This window comes from Danio aesculapii, chromosome 4 (genome assembly GCF_903798145.1).
Source record: "Danio aesculapii chromosome 4, fDanAes4.1, whole genome shotgun sequence".
Classification (NCBI taxonomy): Eukaryota; Metazoa; Chordata; class Actinopteri; order Cypriniformes; family Danionidae; genus Danio; species Danio aesculapii.
This window is the reverse complement of record NC_079438.1, coordinates 15,805,420-15,824,614: the sequence shown is the minus strand read 5'-3', so window position 1 is coordinate 15,824,614 and position 19,195 is coordinate 15,805,420. Positions and strand designations below refer to the sequence as shown.

The 19,195-nt window shown below is 36.4% G+C and overlaps 1 protein-coding gene across 1 annotated transcript; it reads right to left on the bottom strand.

Annotated features, from left to right (window-relative positions):
• Positions 1-6,877: 6,877 nt before the first annotated feature.
• Positions 6,878-12,377, bottom strand: LOC130222109 (gastrula zinc finger protein XlCGF52.1-like). The gene is made up of 3 exons (XM_056454742.1): positions 12,328-12,377; positions 11,781-11,930; positions 6,878-8,755 (listed from the first exon to the last, which is right to left on the bottom strand). Exons 2-3 carry the CDS (start codon positions 11,863-11,865, stop codon positions 7,596-7,598), a joined length of 1,245 nt encoding a protein of 414 aa, XP_056310717.1. The 5' UTR covers positions 11,866-11,930; positions 12,328-12,377; the 3' UTR covers positions 6,878-7,595.
• Between the last annotated feature and the right edge of the window lie 6,818 nt (positions 12,378-19,195).

The following is a 19,195-nucleotide window of genomic DNA, read 5'->3' as shown; positions in this document are numbered from 1 at the left end:
GAAACGCACCCCTGCCTAGTTAACCTAATTAAGCCTTTAAATGGCACTTTAAACTGTATAGAAGTGTCTTGAAAAATATTGAGTCAAATATTATTTACTGTCATCATGGCAAAGAGAAAATAAATCAGTTATTAGAAATGAGTCATTAAAATTATTATGTTTAGAAATGTGTTGAAAAAAATCAGCTCTCCGTTAAACAGAAATTGTGGAAAAACTAAACATGGGGGCTAATAATTTTGACATATATATACACACACACACACACACACACACAAACACACACACAAACACACACACACACATTAGTTACCTGTCCTTTAGTGCATATTAGTTTCCTATGAATAGCTATATTGTGTCTGCAAGCTACCAAACACCTTGGAACCATATGCTCAGTGTGAACATTGTAAAGATTGTTTTCACCCAAGGTGTGTGTGGGATTCAAAAGCATTGGGGATATTAAAGTTATAGGAGAAAACATTTGAAACATAAAAACGTTGTAGCTCCCTCAAATCCCTACCACTGCCCACTTTTAATTAATGTGCTTAGGACATACACAGGCATATTATCCCTTTGGACAAGCATCAGGTTGAAACACCTTGGCCAGACTCGTGACACCAACGCAGCAACCGATAATTGGTTCAGGACAACAAAAACAATAGTCTTGAAAAATAAACTACACAGGCGGCCAGGAGATTTCATACAGGTAATGCATGAATTCATCTCTGGTCACCTGCGAGGTATTCGGATAACTGCAATCCAAAAAAATACTACTGAGGACAAAGAAATTGACCAAACACTGAGTCAGGAGGAGAAATCGAGAAGAAAGACACAGAAAAAAATCTAAATACTACAACCCCCAAAAGACTGACAGTGACAGTCAAGGAAGAATCTTTCGCATCTCCTCCATGGTCTTTGACACTGACCAACACATGTACCATTGATAATCTGTTGTACATCATGCACCTAACTTTCAGGGACAGACCACTCATTCTTCACGAAGTTGAGGAAATAAAAACAAAAGACAAGTGAATAGATACATTGCTTGAGGTTCATCAGAAGTTCTTGGCAGGCCAGTGGTCTCGGGAAGCTCTTATGGCTAAAGGGAATGGAGAGATTTGAAGGAAAGGATCGATGGGATGCTTTTGGAACAGAAGATGACTTTGTTGTGTGTCGCCTTGACTACATTCATGCTACGGAAAGAATGTTTGTGTGTGATGCACCCAAATGCCCTTCTTCTTAAATCCCAAAGCCTTCCTGGAATGTTGGTGTTGTGTCAGTCATTAAAGGCATTTTTAAACCAACAATTTTAATTTTGTCATAATACCAATGGAAATGTTACTTCAAATATTAATAAGTAATTTCTATTGTCTTTAAGATGCCATGACTTCTCTGAGCTGCAATTATCCATTGACAACTGGGGGGTTTATGGGAAGACATTCAAGTGTCAAGAAAAGCACAGGTATGCAAAACTTTTAAAAAGTTATCCTTCATTGGATTAACACATTGCCTGCAAGAAAATGTAAAAATATATTTGACACATACAAACACCTATAAAGCATTGCACAGGATGACATCTATGTTTTATTAATATTCAGTGTTTTTGATTGTTATTATAACAAAACAACATATTTAATGCTTCTGTTTCACTGTTTGTTTTTGACATGCACAGTAATGGTATGCCCAGAACGGAGAACCTACACAAACCAGAGGTTTATTCATGAAATTCCTCCTTTTGTGGTCATAGCAGTCTATTCTACAGTCTACAGTAATGGTCATCCGGAACTGCAGCCACCAATGCTTCCTTTATCGGTGCTAAATTGAGGCAAGACTAACTAGTGAACATCATACCTGCTGTTGAGCTCTGTTTGATTCCAATAAATCATCCTGTTATTACTTGCAATTGGGTTCCTTAGATTTCATGACACATACGGCAAGCAACACCAACTGCATCAATTTTACTCCCTGTTTTAGAACAAACCAATTGATATGCAGGCGTGAAAACATTCATCATACAAGAAAAATAGCTAAAGTAACAGGTTTCGCCGACGTTCGTCATGAATTAAAGCGCATCTTTATGTCTGAGCTTTGATACGAATCAGCAATGACTTAGAAGAGAGGGGCACAACAGTGGCCATACCGTTTTAAACAGGACCCGGTGCCCCTGTGACCCCACCCCTAGATCAGCCCCTGAATTGTATATACCACCAACCACACAATTCAAAATATCAAATGCACACCAAACCATTGGTTTAGACTTGGCAATACCAGTAAGCAAGTGATGTCACGCAATTCTTACAATAAAACAACACCAACTTCTCAAAAAATAAATAAATAAATAACAGCACATATAAAGGAAAAGAATAAAAAACAAAATAATAACACTTTATACAAAAATCCCATCACTCAGTATCACAAAGTAATAAACACACGAGACTAACGATGGTTACAGATGGCAACATGCACAGGTAGTTTGAGGACTTGAGTAAATCATACAAAGACAGCGCACATGAATTGGCCCCTGATGATGTGGAATTCGAGGCGCCGAACTCCGATACACGCACACATGGAAATATAACTTCCGAAAAAGGCCAGATGCCACTCAAGCTACAGCAAAGCAGCAGCTAGCAGACTCTGCTAAACTACAACTCCTTACAACTCTATTCTTGTTTTTTCTACATATAATCTAACACGGAAGACTTACCTTTGGAATTAGCTATACATTGTACACCATAAACCGGCCGTGCCCAATCAAGTTAATTTCCAGCAGCCACAACTGTCCTTAAGAGAAAAATACACTCATCTAATCTTAATAATCCATTCCATCTTACAGCTTCCAACATGCTTTATTCACTGAAGGGCTATTGGAGAGAGTCCCATCAACAGGTCAAAACAACAATAGGCCAACCAGATATACATATATTGGCTCGTTTCCACTGACTGGTACGGTACGGTTCGGGTCGGTATGGGTCACCTTTATCAAGCTTGCGTTTCCACTACCAAGGGTACCATTTTGGTGGGTGTGGTGGACGACAGAACGTTTCAGTCGACCTCATTCTCGCTGGAGGAAATGTCTACAATAAAGCTGTCCAGGTCGCTCACATATCATATGAGAAGCACTTCTCACAAAACAGATGCTTCATACACACAAATACTTGTGTAGAAATGTTTATTACTAACTTTTCAATGAACATGAGTTGATTATAACTGCAGATCAATGACAGTGCGAAACAGCCAACTGTAACGTCTGTAATTATATTAAATAAATAAATAAATAAATAAATAAATGACCATATATAAACACATACAGCCCCTTACAGTCTCCGATATGTTACCAACTACAGAAGAACTACACACAGCAGACATTTCGTCCATATTTAGGTTCAAAAACAACAGAAAATATAGCCTACAGTCAGTGCAAGCCTCTTATCTGTGTCTTTAATCTTCAGCAGCACATGTAGCCTCTGTTAGAGAACAATTCCATCATTCTTTCATATTAGTCTAAAAGTTGATAATAACAATAATAGTTAAACAAGGCATTTTGTTCACGTTTGCTGAAAAAATAATGTGCTCCTTTTTTCCGGCTTCTCCTTTGTTTTTTCGCGCTTCACTCTTGCGTTTGTCAGTATCTGACAGGATCGGGTTTCAAAAGCACGTCAATAATCAAGTGCAGGTTATTATCATCAGCTCAAGAAGTTTGTTATTTCAGATAAAGATGTGCGGCAAATGCAAGCAAAATAGCGAAACCGCTCGCGCCTCAGACTGGCTCGTAAAAAACTATGGGGCACAGAGCAAATCTGCTCTTCTTCTTGGCTTTGTGACTGTTCATCATGACGACGACAAGGTTTGTTTGAGCCCATGTTGACCATGGCTCGTTATTATATGTATATATAATTACTTTCACTAATTAAATATAAAGTAAATGATAACATTTATCAACACTAACTAACCTCCAATAAAAAAATACATTATGCAGCATTAACCTACCACTTATTGCTGCACGCCTCATAGAGCACAGTTGAACTCAGTGAACTCAACAGTGATACAGTTTGACCAATAGCTGAGTGATGTTAAACTCTTCGTTGAATGATGTTGAACAGAGGACACTTTGATTGGATTATTCTTGTTTACAGTTTGCTTTTTATGAACAAAACAAAAATAACATCTTTTTAAATAAGAAAACTGTGATAATAGGCGTAAATCAGGTTTTAAAAGATGCATTGACATCTATACGAGGCTTTAAGCGTCGTCAAGGGGCACCGCGTCCTCATACTGATGCGCAAGGTGCTTGACCATGCTTCAGATTTTGATGCCTTCGGGGTGAGAGTAACCATAACTTCTGCTTCAAACATGGTTTTGCTTCTCACCCTAAAGAGTTTTACTCAATAATTAATGTTATTCCTAAAAACATCATAGTATTGATCAGAAGTATTGTTTCACACTATTCTGTAGTTTTCTCTTCATCTGTTTTTGGCCACTTAATGTTTTAGACACAAAATGTAATAAGTTTTTAAGAAATATTCTTATTCAAAGGCTTCATCCTAATCAGCTCAGACATCATTTTATTTTTAATGATTTAACCCACTACCGCATGCATTATGATAAATCTGTAAAAAAATATATTTTCTTAAAATGCCTTAACTTGAAGTGCTGTAAAAAAAAAAAAATGGAAAAATTTTTTTTTTTAGGGTACTTTATGATATGTTGCCATATGGCAACAACATCCAACAATAGATCTAACTTAGAAATTTCAAATTTTAAACTTTCCTTATAAAGAATCATTTTGTTGTTTGAAATGATTTAATTGGTGTTGCAGCATTATAAGCTTTAACACAGAACCTATAAATGACACCTTATACATACTTTGTCACAACTCATATTCCAACAGCTTTCATTTATTCTTTTCTTTTTAGCTGAATATTTTAAAACAAACATAATATTGTATACAATCTCCAGTAAATACTATAACAAATAAATAACAAGTCTAGTATTTCCAGATGCATCAGAATAATGTAGCTACTAGCTAACAATGTTTATATATTATACTATATACTATACTACGCCTGTCTTATCTGCATCTGAGCTAACTTACCTGAACTGTCTCTATCAGATGTCCAGTCTGCATCATTCTCATGGTCACTAAAACCCATCTCATCCTCATTTTCATCTGCAGGAAGAGCCCTTTTCTTCTTTCACATACCATAGAACATGGTGGTGCTCGCTAATACACTGTTCCCTGTATTCATATCTATTCAAAAATAGTATTGCCATTAAAACTAGATTTTATCCATAATGCAAATGCCATTAACACATGACTAATCAACATTATATTACTAGCTTTCATGTTGTTATTGTTACAACTTAAAAGTTCACAGCTGACTTTGCTAGCTAGCTAACCCATTGCAATATTGCACATTCCACTATTGCACAGTGTTGCCATTTGGTAACACATAAGGTTGATCGATTTACAAAAAAACTAATTTGATAAAAAAAAAAATTGAGTTGTGAATATGTCATCATGACGTACTGGAGGTGATGTTTCAGATTTTTTTTTGTGGATCTGACATAATTTGATCCTGTTTTTCTTGACGTTTACATTTGCATTTAGCAACTCCTCACAATAAACATCAGTCTGTCAGAAATCGTGCTAGAGAAAAACACTGCATGTCATGGGACTTAACCAAAGCACATCATATGTTGGTCTTAAAGAAACAGTGGCAGGGAAATGAACATAAGTATCATGTTGCCATATGGTTAAGCCGTGCAGTAGAGGGTGAATTCATAGGAATAAGAAAAAATAAGAACAAGTTACATTTATTATCTAATTCTCCCCAAAATTAAAGAGCTTCAGTTTAAAATGATTATTGATGTGTATCCATCAAAACAATTCCTGAGATTAAAATGTGATACTGAGGATAACTCTTGTCAATTGTCAATGTTGTGAGAGTGATATTGAAACCACTGAGCATATTTTCTACAATTGCATATACTCATGTACATGACAGAATGTCTCATGTCAATATCCATGTAAACGCTTGTTGCTATAAACAAGTTAAATTTGGTGTAACTAAGGAAAATATTACACAGCATTACCTGGTTAACAACCTTTATGCTTTGCAAAATTCTTCATTCATAAATGTAGGTTTTTGTAGTACTGGTATTAGCATGTAAGCTAACAAATCACTCATGTTCGCATTCACAATAGCGACGCTGAGTTTCCCATACATTTATTTATTTGTAGGAATGTGTGAGTTTTCACATGAACGTATCTTTAAAGGCAGCCAGTTGTCTACAGAAAAGTTTAATTGTCTTCATGAAGAAAATTGTTTCTTTTTTCAAATTAGTCAATTTAAATAAATGTGTAGTGTTTGAGTCTTCATTTGGTACCCACAACACATTAAGATTAGATCAAGTTAAAATCTCATAATCTGACACAAATCTGATCTGTTGTAACTGGCAATTGGCATTGTGTAGTCTGAACAGAGCTTTAGAGAGTCTGCATCAGTCGGTCACTGTCATTGCCTTATGGCGAGTTCACACCACACAAGTTTAGCCGGACTTTCATTCGACAACAATCAAACAATGTGAATAATTAAAAACACAATCTAAGGATGTAGGACAGTGTTCCCTGCATATCCACAAACATTTTCTCCTCTCTGATCTTTCTAATTCTCTTTTCAGAGCTGACCATTTGATTGGTAAATTAATAAACGATTTGCAAGTGTGCAATGTGCACAAATATGGTTATTGGTTCATAATAGTTTGAAACACATTGTCAGATTTTGCTGTACTTGACTAAACTGTTCTTGGGTGGCTCACCAATATATAAATGACTCTAATACATAAAGTAAGCAAGCTGACCAAAGTTCTTATGGGGAGAAAACTTTATTGAAGACAATAGTGCAGTTTCTCGTCAGTGATCTTCAAGTAAGAGATTACCCAACTGCTTTGGTTGGGTCACAATTCTTGAGTTCCTGTAGGTGTTTGCATGTGAAACAAGCCACACAGTCTATCAACATATAGAGTTATTTTGCATTCTTGAAGCCCGGTAGCAACTCTCACAACCTGGTACTGGGCTGTGAGCCCTGATCTACAGTACAAAACAGTTGTCAAAATCTTCACCCCTCTTCAGTTATTGAGTTTACATCTTCAGGTGTTCAAAGGGTTTCATTTCCAGTAACTTGATATGTATTCAAGAGTTCACACTTGTTTGGTATGCTGTCCCGGGAGAGAGCCCTAAGCTCATAAGATCCTCAAGCCCTGGACTCCCTTCCGTTAGCAGGGAGAGAGAGGAGTTTGAGCTCTGGTAGATCTTGATGAAATCCCCAGACTTGTTTCTGTTCTAATGACAGATATAGAGATGGCTAAAGGAAGATATATGGCTTCTAAGAGCTCGACTATGGGCAACTAATTTGGCACCAATCTAGAAAGGAGGGAGAGTAGGGGTGGGAGAGGGATTCTTCAAGATGAAGATAACTGAGCTAAGAAACTCTGATTATTTATAGTGAGTCAGGATTCATCTGATTGGTGAATCATGTGTTAGCTAATGCAGGACCAGCCGTGGACAATCATAAGCATGTGATCCTCTCAAAAGTAGTTTATAAATAAACTTCTGGTGAATGAACAACCAAACTACATGAAAAAGGTTCCGTTTTGAATTTACCTGTGTTTGTGTGGACAAGGCCTAAATGTTGAGGACTCTGCTCTCCATTGTGAAGCTTCATGTGAGCGCTGAGGCTTCTTTTATGTTTAAAGTCCTTTCCACACTCACTGCATCTAAAACGCTCTACTGAGTGAATCATCATGTGTCGCTTAATGGCGTCTTTGCGTGTGAGACTCTTTCCACACTGATCACATGTGAACACTAGGGTTCCAGTATGACCATTCATGTGATTTATGAGGCTAGGTTTGGTTGTGAAGCTCTTTCCACACTCAGCACATGCAAACAGCTTCTCTCCGGTGTGAGTTCTCTTGTGGTGATTGAGTGTGCTTTTACATCTGAAACCTTTACCACACTCTGTGCATCTGTAAGGTTTCTCTCCAGTGTGAATCCTCATGTGTTTATCGAGTGTGGTTTTATTTAGGAAACTTTTACCACACTCTGTACATCTGTAAGGTTTCTCTCCAGTGTGAGTTCTCTTGTGGTTATTGAATGTGGATTTATATGTGAAATGTTTACCACACTCAGTGCATGTGTAAGGTTTCTCTCCAGTGTGAATCCTCATGTGGAGGTCAACGTTTTGTTTTTTAGCAAAACTTTTCCCACACTGTGTGCAAGTAAATATTCTTTGTTTATTATGAGTTCTCATGTGGACTTCAAGGTTGTTATTTTGATTAAAACTCTTTCCACACTGAGGGCAAGAGTAAGGCTTCTCCCCAGTGTGAATTCTCCTGTGCACTGCCAAGTTTCTTGCATGACAGAAGCTTTTTCCACACTGTTGGCATGTGTACGGCCTCTCTCCAGTGTGAATTCTCATGTGGGCTTTAAAGCCATGGATTTTAGGAAAACTCTTTCCACACTGTTCGCAGGTGTAAGGGTTCTCCCTAGTGTGAACTCTCATGTGAACATCAAGGTTTGGCTTTTGACTGAAACTCTTTCTACTCTGTTTACAGCTGAAATTACACTCAGATTTGGATTTCAGATGTCTTCCATGTGAAGTCTTTTTAGTCAGTGTGGCTTTTTCATCAGTCGTTATGTCTTGCTGTTTCTCTTCCATTTTATTCCATTGATGAGTCTCTTCTTTCAGCACCATCAGGTCTTAAACAAACAACAAAAAAAGTGAACTTTAGTATGAAGGCACAAAGCGACAAGCATGAAATGGATGTTTCACCCAAAAATTAAAATGACCTTACCCTTAACTCTCCATCTTGTGGTTTTAAATATTTCCTTTCTTCTGGAACACAAAAGAAGCCAGTGTTTTTTCACAATATCTTCTTTTGCGTTCAACAGAATCAAGAAACTCATAAAGGTTTAAAACCACATGAGGGAGAGTAAATGGTCAGGAAATCTTCATTTCTGCATGAACTATCCCTTTAAAGGGTTCCTATTATGAACCTTTTTTTACAAGATGTAAAATAAGTCTTTGGTGTTCCCAGAATGTGTCTGAGGTTTCGGCTTAAAATCAGATCATATACCTTGCAGAATATTTCATTTTGGGGGTCAGAGGAAAACCAAGCTCTATTTTTGCCTGTGGCTTTAAATGCAAATGATCAATGACCACTCGCTCTAGATTACTGTTGTGTTCCCTCATGTGTATCTACTACTGGATTTAAAAATTTTTCACTTTCTTATAAGACGTGATTGAGACAAATCCTGCACGTTCATATTAGGTATGCATAATTCACGCTTTTATTTGTGAGTTTGCATTATTGTATATAACTTGTGCAAATGCTCCCCAGTACTGGGTTCCAGCTGGAAGGGCATCCGCTGTTTAAAACAAATGCTGGATAAGTTGGTGGTTCATTCCGCTGTGGCGACACCTGATGAATAATGGGACTAAGCCAAAGGAAAATGAATAAATGAACTTATGCAAATGCTTAATGTCACGTTTGCTGTAAACTGGAGCTATGAGGGGATGGCAGGATGACATACTTTGCTACTTGTTTTCATTCAGTTGCACTTTTGTCTTTTTCTTGCCTTTGCGCATGTCCTGAGGCTTAGCTGAAGACTTGCAAGATGACATTTTATATACCTGACGAGATGCAGAAATGCCATCTAAAAAGGTGACCTGCTGTTTGTCCAATGAGGGACAGTGACAACGTAAATATACAAATATTAATGTTAACCTAGGGTTTGGAAATGTGGACCGTCTGTTAATGAACACCAGGTATAGCATGAGCATTGTGGAACGTGATTACAGATAACCCAGGATTCTGTTTATCGAGGGTTAGAATGACCCAGGGTTAAACATTTAAAGTGTGAAAATCCCTAAGAATACTCAGCATCAGATCTCAGGATAACTAGAGTACAATGATAAACAGCCACAATTGTCAAATCATGTCATAGTGACCTGATCTCATATGCTATTGTTTTAACACTTCCAATTCAGTTGACAATTGGAAAAATGACCAGGAGTTATAAACGGCAGAAAACGGTCGCACTACTTGCTCTACAAACAAGTGTGTTCATGACTATACATACAAAGAAAAAAAAAAAATGAAAATTTGACTTTGCAACATCAAGCAGCATTAGGCATGGTCATCAGGTTAAATCATTCAAATGAATCATTGACTTCTGCTGTCTTCTTTTGTTTCAGAAACACAGATTTCTTTACTATTTAAAACTGCATTTTTGGATATTTTTTCTGCTGGAGATACTGTCCTAAAAAAAACTTAGATATACAAGGTTTTAAAAGCTTGACTTTTCCAAACTGTGGTACACCTTGTAAACTGTTATCGTCTCATGCCTAAGCAGCATAACACTGTATTTAGGATCCAAAAATTAATTCTTTGAAAAAAACAATTTCAGGCAAAAAGATTCCAATGGCGGCGCCTGCTGGTACATGAAGTATATGGTCAATACTGACGAACTTTACACTCAAATGTTTGCATATCATCAGCATGCTGTAATCCATTTCTTAAGCAGCAAAAGTCATTTAGACTAGTTTGTTGGCCAGTTGTAGTCAGTGCAATGCTAAACGTTATTGTTCCACTATAATTTGTTTGTTTTGTTTCACGTCGTCCCACAGCAACATCATATAGTTTAGAATTCTGTACAATGTTTTATAATAATTAATTACTTTAGTGTCCATTTCATTCAGCATATTTAATATTGGGGGTGTCCACGCTTTCTGACATACTTTAACCCAGGGTTTCTGCAGGTTTCACCAAGTTAAATGCAAGAATTTTATGACATTTTCAAGACAATTATGAATGAAATTTTAGACTCATAAAGGGAATTTTTCAAATGCCCCAGATGGAAAAGATTTTTATTTGCCCTATCAAAAAAAATATGATTTAATACATTTGATAATACAATAATAAATGAATGATAAAAAAATTACAATATTTTAGATATTTCTTAGCAAAAGATTTTAAATATTGTGTAAAAACAAGCAAGCTTTACTTGTATCCATACACTTTTCCAAACACAAACTTTCTTTGAAAAAAATCAATAAAAAAAATGAACAAATGTTTTAAAAAGTTAAAAGACTTTTTAAGGCCTAAAATTTAGATTTTGGAATTTAAGACATTTTAAGACCCCACAGAAACCCTGTTTAAACACAAAAGTCCTGGTAATTAGTTATTATAATAATGATGTAATTCTAACTCAGATACAATATGTGAGAACTAGTAACAACTTCTAAAAACAACTTTAAACCCATAAAGAAGTTGATAAAAAAGGGAATTGTGATCAAAGTGACATATGCAAATGGAAAGTACCAAGCCAACATCACCGTAATAGCAGATATCTTCTATGAGAATACTGTAGGTCAAATATCCTCAGCTCAGTTAAACTTTTTTATTTATTGTTTTCATTTATTTTATATAGCGCCAGTGCTCAAGGACGCTTTACAAACAGTAGAAGAACAAGAAAAGCAATAACCTTAAGAAGGTAGAGAAAATGGGGCACTAATAATACATTAAAATAATGACAAAAGACATGAAAACAAGTAACAGGAAAGCATCTCATTCCTGTCTTTCAATGAGTGCTTATGTGCATTTAGGAGAACTAGGCAGCACACTCAGGGCTGCAAGATGGATTAAATTTAGTATTCTTATTATTAAAATATATCTGAATGAGGATCAAATGACCGAGTTGGTCTTTGAGAATGAAAATCAACCTGTTTGTTCCTGCAGATCTTCATGTTTGACTGTGAATGTTTCTTCAATCTTCACATCTTCACTCTCCTCTTTAATAAACGCCATCTTTATAACAGTGTGGAGATCAGTCGCTTCAGCAGGAGTTTTTCTCTGTGTTTGGACACTTTATCCTGTTTAAAATGAACAAAACAATGAACAGAAACAAAATAACTTCTCTTCAACAGTTTCTTTATATGAGATTAACAAAAATAAATCCAGTAAGTTCAAGCAAGAAACAATAGCCACAAATGAGCTGATTAAAACTAGTACTCCATTTCTTATATATAGTGATTCATACTTAGAATGGAATGACATTATGCTATTTAATAAATTAAACCTTCATTAAAACTCTTATTACACACATTTCTGTTCAAACAATAGCCCTCATTACTGTGAGTAAAATAATACTACGTTGTATAAAGGGTTAAAATATTATTTTCAACAACAGGTACATGATTTAGCATAGGATGAAAAAACCTGAAACTTTAATCAATCGGTTTATATATGTGTAAAAGTTTTAAAACAAACCTTTCTCTAGTTGAATCACAGCATGGAATCACAGTGGAGGAGCGGCGCAGCCTGATGACGTCACAGCGCCACGCCAAAATAAAAGTCTTTTTAGCCACTTACTCTTAGTCATGACTTATTGATACATTTCTCCCTCGTTTTCCCACTTTACACTATATCTGCTCTCTCTCTCTCTCTCACACACACACACAGACAGATATTTAGTATTTGAAGCTGATCAAAACTTTTAAACATTTTTAAGACAATTTTTGAAAAATGTTTATAATCCACTTTATGATGACTTTCATGTCTAAAACATACTACTACCTATTAAAATGAGTCTAAATCTCATCCTCGTAATTAAGACCTCTTCCTTCCTATTTTCACAACTTCCTATCTAGGGTTTTTTTTTATAATATCTGTAATATAATATTTAAGTAGTTCACACAAAAAAATTGCAATTCTGTCCTTTACTCATCCTCTACTTGTTCCAAACCTCTTTGATTTTCTTCTGCTGAATACAAATGAAGATATACTAAAGAATACAGGGGCAAACTACAGCCATTACATGGTTCAACAGTTCCATGGCTGGACTGAGACAAAAAAAAAAACAGCCCTGGCATTTTGGGTCAGAGAGGCCCACTCCATATAATCAAAATGCTACCCATCTGTCCATGCCCTTGAATATGTTTACAACTCCTATTCTATAAAAGCACAAAAGCCATACACACAAGTCTTCACACAAGTAATCAACATTTTGTTCCAGTTCCTGCCTGACTGCTTGAGGTTATAAAGTGATTCTTTTCAATTTACACACCAGTTTCTCTTTTCTTTCAGATTTTACTTCATAACTAGGGACAGACAGAATCTGCTGACATTTTTTTTGTTATTTCTGTGGAGAATTTTGTAAAAATTCTGTGGATTTATGTGAAATTATTTTGGGAGTATCTTAACTAAAAACTTAACACATGAAATGAAAAGTAATATTGTTTTAACGTTTATTTAATGTTTACAATGCAAATCTATCTAGATCCACTTGTTTGGTAAACAAAGCAAGTCTCTCATTTAATATCTACTAAAAGACAGAAAATATTACTTTACACACTGTATTGTAGATAAATCAAACAAACACTTTCATATTAGTCAATAATATTAATGAAATTAATAAAAAAAAATGAAAAATATAAATTTACACACATTTATACAAGTAAATAATTAGACTCACTGATGGGCTAAACATCTGCGGATTTCTGTGCGCGCACATTCCGTGTGGGCCTACTCATATAACCCTCTGGCTGTTCTATAAAAATGTCACACTCTATTGGTGCATATAAATATGCTGCTTTTACATCCATCTGGTGAACAATCAGGGGCGATGCGGTGGCCCAGTGGATTAGCACGTTCACCTCACAGCAAGGTCACTGGTTCGAGCCTCGGCTGGGTCAGTTGGCACTTCTGTGTGGAGTTTGCATGTTCCAAAGACATATGGTACAGGTGAATTGGGTAAGCTAAAATTGACTGTTGTGGGTGTTTGTGGATGTTTCCCAGTGATGGCCAGTGTGGTGGCCACACACTGAAAGTGAGGCATGCGCATTATACACATTCATTTAAGCTTATTTGTTTGGTTAAATGGAATTTGTTTCGTTTCTTTTCATATCTGATTTAAATACGACACATACACTGTTTCTGTTTCTCATTATTTTCTTTATTATTCACAGTACATGTATTACTGTTTTGGGTGCACACAAAATTAGTTATCTGTACTGTATGTTTTGTTAATTTAGTTTTCTTTGAGTTTAAGTTACCATCCTGCAGTGCCAATGAGGAACGGAGTTTTCGGGTGTTGTCCGATACCATTGGCTTAATGGCTTAAGGGAAAGCTGATGTTTAGTTTAATTTTATTTAATGATTTGCAGTGCTTTATTTGTTTAGAATTATATTTAATTTTGCTTTATCTAGAGTTTATGTAATTATTATTTAGATTTGTAATTAGATATGTGACTTAGTTTGTTGTGGTTGTGAACTGTCTGTTTTTGTCTCCCTCTCCTTGTTTATTGTGGACTAGTCCCTCTGTTATAAATGTGCTCTGTCTTGTCATTTAATGGAGTTCTGTTTTTGGTTTAGTCAAGGTTTGAACTCAGTTTGTTTCTTTGTTTAGTTTATTAATTTTTCAATTTGTTTAATTGTTTCATTTATTTAATTTTTGTGAACTTTTTTGGACTTTATTAAAAATAATTATTTTGAAAATATTTTTGTATGCCCTTCCTATACGTGCTGGCTCAGTCCCTCACAGATGGGTTGCAGCTGGAAGGGCATCCGCTGCGTAAAACATGTGCTGGATAAATTGGCAGTTCATTCTGCTTTGGCAACCCCAGATTAATAAAGGGACCAAGCCAAAAAGAAAATGAATAAATGGTGAACAATCAGATTTTCTTGTACAGCTTTTGCATTAACACTCTCTTACACTAGTCATGTTAGCAGTTGGAGAAAAACATTCCAATTTCTTTATGTCCTGGATTATGTATATTGAATATGTATGAAGACAGCTGTGCTTTGTCTACTAAAGCAAGAAAATTAATTGACTTATGTTTAATCATCAGACTTATGTTTAATACAAGCAAGGCGTTGTATTGCTTTAAGTATGTTAAAAAAACTCAATAAAAACATGTTATACAAAATCAAAACTACAATGAACAAACGGTCATTTAAATAGATTTTTACCATATGCATTGTCTCCTTGATTAACATTATACTTCACAAAAATTCACCAATAACTAAACTTGTAATTAATAAAACTATTTACACCTGCAGCTATATGTTAGAATACTTAGATTTTACTTGAATACAGAGACAATCTCTGTATTTAACTGAAGTCTAATTATTCAGTTTCACTTTTTACGCTTGAGTTTTTCTCTTAGACTCCTTAGCCTCTATTACAACCATAACTGAGATATCAGATAGGTGTGACTTTTTGCCAGATTGCTCATTGACATCTGCATTCAGATGAGCTAGTCCTCCTGATTGACCCTCTGAAAACATTTCTTCAAGGTACAGATCATCTGTGGAACACTCGGCCATGTCACAACTTGTTCCAGCCACATTTTCTTGTTGGTCAGCCAATGCGTTTGTGCTACTCACCCTCTGGGCTTGAAATTTCACCTGTACACATTGACCCGTCTCCCAGCAGCGTAGCATCAAGTGCATCTGGGTCAGGGGTGCCCTTGTTAGGGATGTTCATATATTTTCGCATTAGAAAATCATCTATCGCAAAATTGTTCATTTTGCCACTGTTCTCCTCAATTGTGAGAATGCCTCTTAATGCGGCAACAATTCTGGACGTATGACAGCAGGCTTCACACTGCTGGCACCTCGTCACCGAAGTTCCCAGATTCACCTTTGGTAAAGCATGTTGTTTCGGGCAAAAATATTCAGTGGTGACAATGATGCCCTCCTTCCTTTCAAAGTTCTCCCTAATCTCTGCGACCGCTGTTAAATCATCAGCACAAACTGCAATTGTTATTTGTGCTGTACTTGACAAGCACTTACAGCCACCAAATTTCCACACTGAAACATTTGTAAGTGTATACCACTTTTCAACATTAAGCAGTTCCCCACCCCAAACAGTCAGGGACATGCTGTATGTCGCATCAGCAACATCATATGATCTAGTCATCATCTTTTGGCTGCTGCGGGTGTATGTGTCTCTGACTTCGTTTAACTGCAGTACCTTGATTTTGATGTTGATCTAAAACACAAAAACACAACCAACTTTTGTTACACAAAACATAAATTCATACAGCAACAACATAACCTTACACTAATATCACATTTTAATCATACAATTAATTTTACAATACCTACAAATGCTGCAATACATGTAATGAAAGTAGTGTTGATATTAAAAAATTAATTATCAATAAAATCTACTCAAAAGTTTAAAATTGATTCAGTACTCAATTATAATTGCAACAATACAAAAAAAATAAATGACCATTCAGACACATACTGAACTCTAAAATTTAGCACAGCACTGTTATCTACTAGCTTCAAGACACTGACTACAAGCTTTTGGAAATAACAGGTGGGGTAGATAAGTGAAGGTGATTCCAACAACAAAGCAGGGAAGAAGAAACAGTTATTACATTTAAGACACGAGAAGTAAAACCCAGATTTGGAATAACCTCTAAAGAAAGCTCAAATAATGTGTCTGCATTTATAAAGGTGCTAGAATGATTAAGGTTAATCATTGTAGTTAAGGTTAAGGTCTGCTGACGTCAAAACAGCAGAAGCCGTTACTAATTCACCAACGTCACTTTAGAGCTAGTGTTTGAATGATTCTCAAGCGGAATGTGTAAAGTGATGACAAAACAGCTGATTTTGCTGACATTTTAAGATTATAAGGCTAAACTTGACATGAAATGCCCTCCGTCTACAGAGATATCTCTTTACAGTCTATTACAGTCTACAGCATTTCTCTGTTGCAATAGAGATCTCACAATAATTAACCCCGAAAAAAGCAACTCAATCACTACCAAACTGCTGTTGTGTTTGCGATAAGAAATGTGTGTTCGGGGGGTGAAGTCTCTGAATAACACTGTTGAGAACCAGGATAGGAAAGTAACTGTATTAAAATAGGCACTGTCCCTATAAGCAAACTGCATAGTTGCAATCTATACAAAAGAGATCGACTTAGAATATCACTTACCAGTTTAATAATGATTTGATTAGCTGTTGTTGGGAAACACTACATTTTAATCTTCTAAGCAAGGGCCTATTATGCAGTCCTGGCGCCATCTTGTGGATATACAATGTCAACCGTCGCTGACTGTCTCTCAGAAATTATAAATATTTTGAAATAGGCACTATCCTTATAAATAAACTGCATAGTTGCAATCTAAACAACTACATTCTCGTCTAAAAAAGCAACACTGGCCAAAAGAGAAACGGTGATTCTAAAACAGAATTACGATTGCTTCTCTTTCCAAACATTACTAGGTCGCGTTTAAAATTATTATAATAGGAGTTCCAATAGAACAGAATCATGGTGGACAGAGGTGACTAAGTCAGTAAACCCAAACTTGATAGCACTTTCTACTTTGCTTAAAAGAAAGATGCTAAAGTTAGAGTTGACATCAACTGGTTTTCTATCACAAGGGCAAAGAAATTAAAAATGAGGAAGATGCACAGGAGTGTTCCCATGTTACTCCTACTTGTTGGAATGTAAATTAAGATGAGAAGATGTAACATTAGCAAAAAACAATAAAGGGTAATAGTAAACAATGCAAATCCATACAAAATGGGTTCAGTCTTGCTTGTTGTTCATGTGCTTTTTAAAACTACCCTAAATGGCTCGTTTCCACTGACCGGTACGGTACGGTTTGGTTCGGTTTGGTACGGGTCACCTTTATCAGGCTTGCGTTTCCACTAACAAGGGTACCCTTTTGGTGGGCGTGGTGTATGACAGACAGTTTCAGTCGACGTCATTCTCACTCGAGGAAATGTCTACAATAAAGCTGTACAGGTCACTTACATATCATATGAGAAGCACTTCTCACAAAACAGATGCTTCATACACATAAATGCTTGTGTAGAAATGTTTATTAGTAATTTTTCTATGAACATGAGTTGATTATAACTGCAGATCAATGATGTGCGAACAGCCTACTGTAACGTCTGTAATTATATTAAATAACTAAATAAATGAACATATATAGACGCATACAGCCCCTTACAGTCTCCGAAATGTTACCAACTACAGAAGAAATACACACAGCAGACATTTTCGTCCGTATTTAGGTTCAAAACAATACAAATTATAGCCTAGTCAGTGAAAACCTCTCATCTGTGTCTGTAATCTTCCGCAGCACACGTAGCCTCTGTTAGTCAGTAATTCCGTCAATCTGAGTTCATAATAGTCCAAAATGTGAAGATAATAAGTTAGTTATACATGGCATTTTGTTCATGTTTGCTGAAAAAATAATGTGCTCCTTTTTTCCGGCTTCTCCTTTGTTTCTTCACGCTTCACTCTCGCGTTGTCAGTGTCTGACAGGATCGGGTTTTAAAAGCACATCAATAATCAAGCGCAGGTAATTATCATCAGCTCAAGAAGTTTGTTATTTCAGATATAATGTTAGAGACGCGCGCGAACGCTAGCAAGAAAGCGAAACCGCTCGCGCCTCAGACTGCCTCGTAAAAAACTACGGGGCTCAGGGTAAATCTGCTCTTCTTCTTGCCTTTGTGGCTGTTTATCAAGACGACGACAAGGTTTGTTTGAGCCCAGGTCGACCATGGCTCGTTATTATATGTATAAATCATTCCGCTGTAATGTCTCGGCTCGTCGGCTGTGTATTTCAAACATGGCGGGTTTTTTGTTTCATTCTGGCTTGTTGCGTAGGCGAATGACGTATCTCTGTAAACCAATAGCGTTCAGCTGCGCGTCTAGCTCCGCCTTTTGGTACCCTTTCTCGTCTTTCGTACCCTTTCGAAAGGGTGCCGAAAAAGTGGTACGGTACGGTTCGGTTCGGTACGCTTTTTGACAGTGGAAACGGCCACAAAAGCGTACCAAACCAAACCGAACCGTACCGTACCACTCAGTGGAAACGGGCCAAAAGAGAAGCACTTATGAACATAGGACAAATCCTGTTTGAAGTGATCTTAATGTGTTTTAGATTGTAATTAAATAAGCATGGCATGGAGATGTCACTGTGAATTCCAAAAGATGACATTCTCTTGTAGCAGAAGTCACTTGAAAATACCACAACAAATAGCACTTACCAAATACAGCATCCAAGTCAGTGCCTTTGTGAGGGTACCGATAGTGACAATAGTGGCAGATTAAAATCTTGTCAGTTTAAAGTCTTTAGCAGCAAAGGAAATCATTGGCATGCAG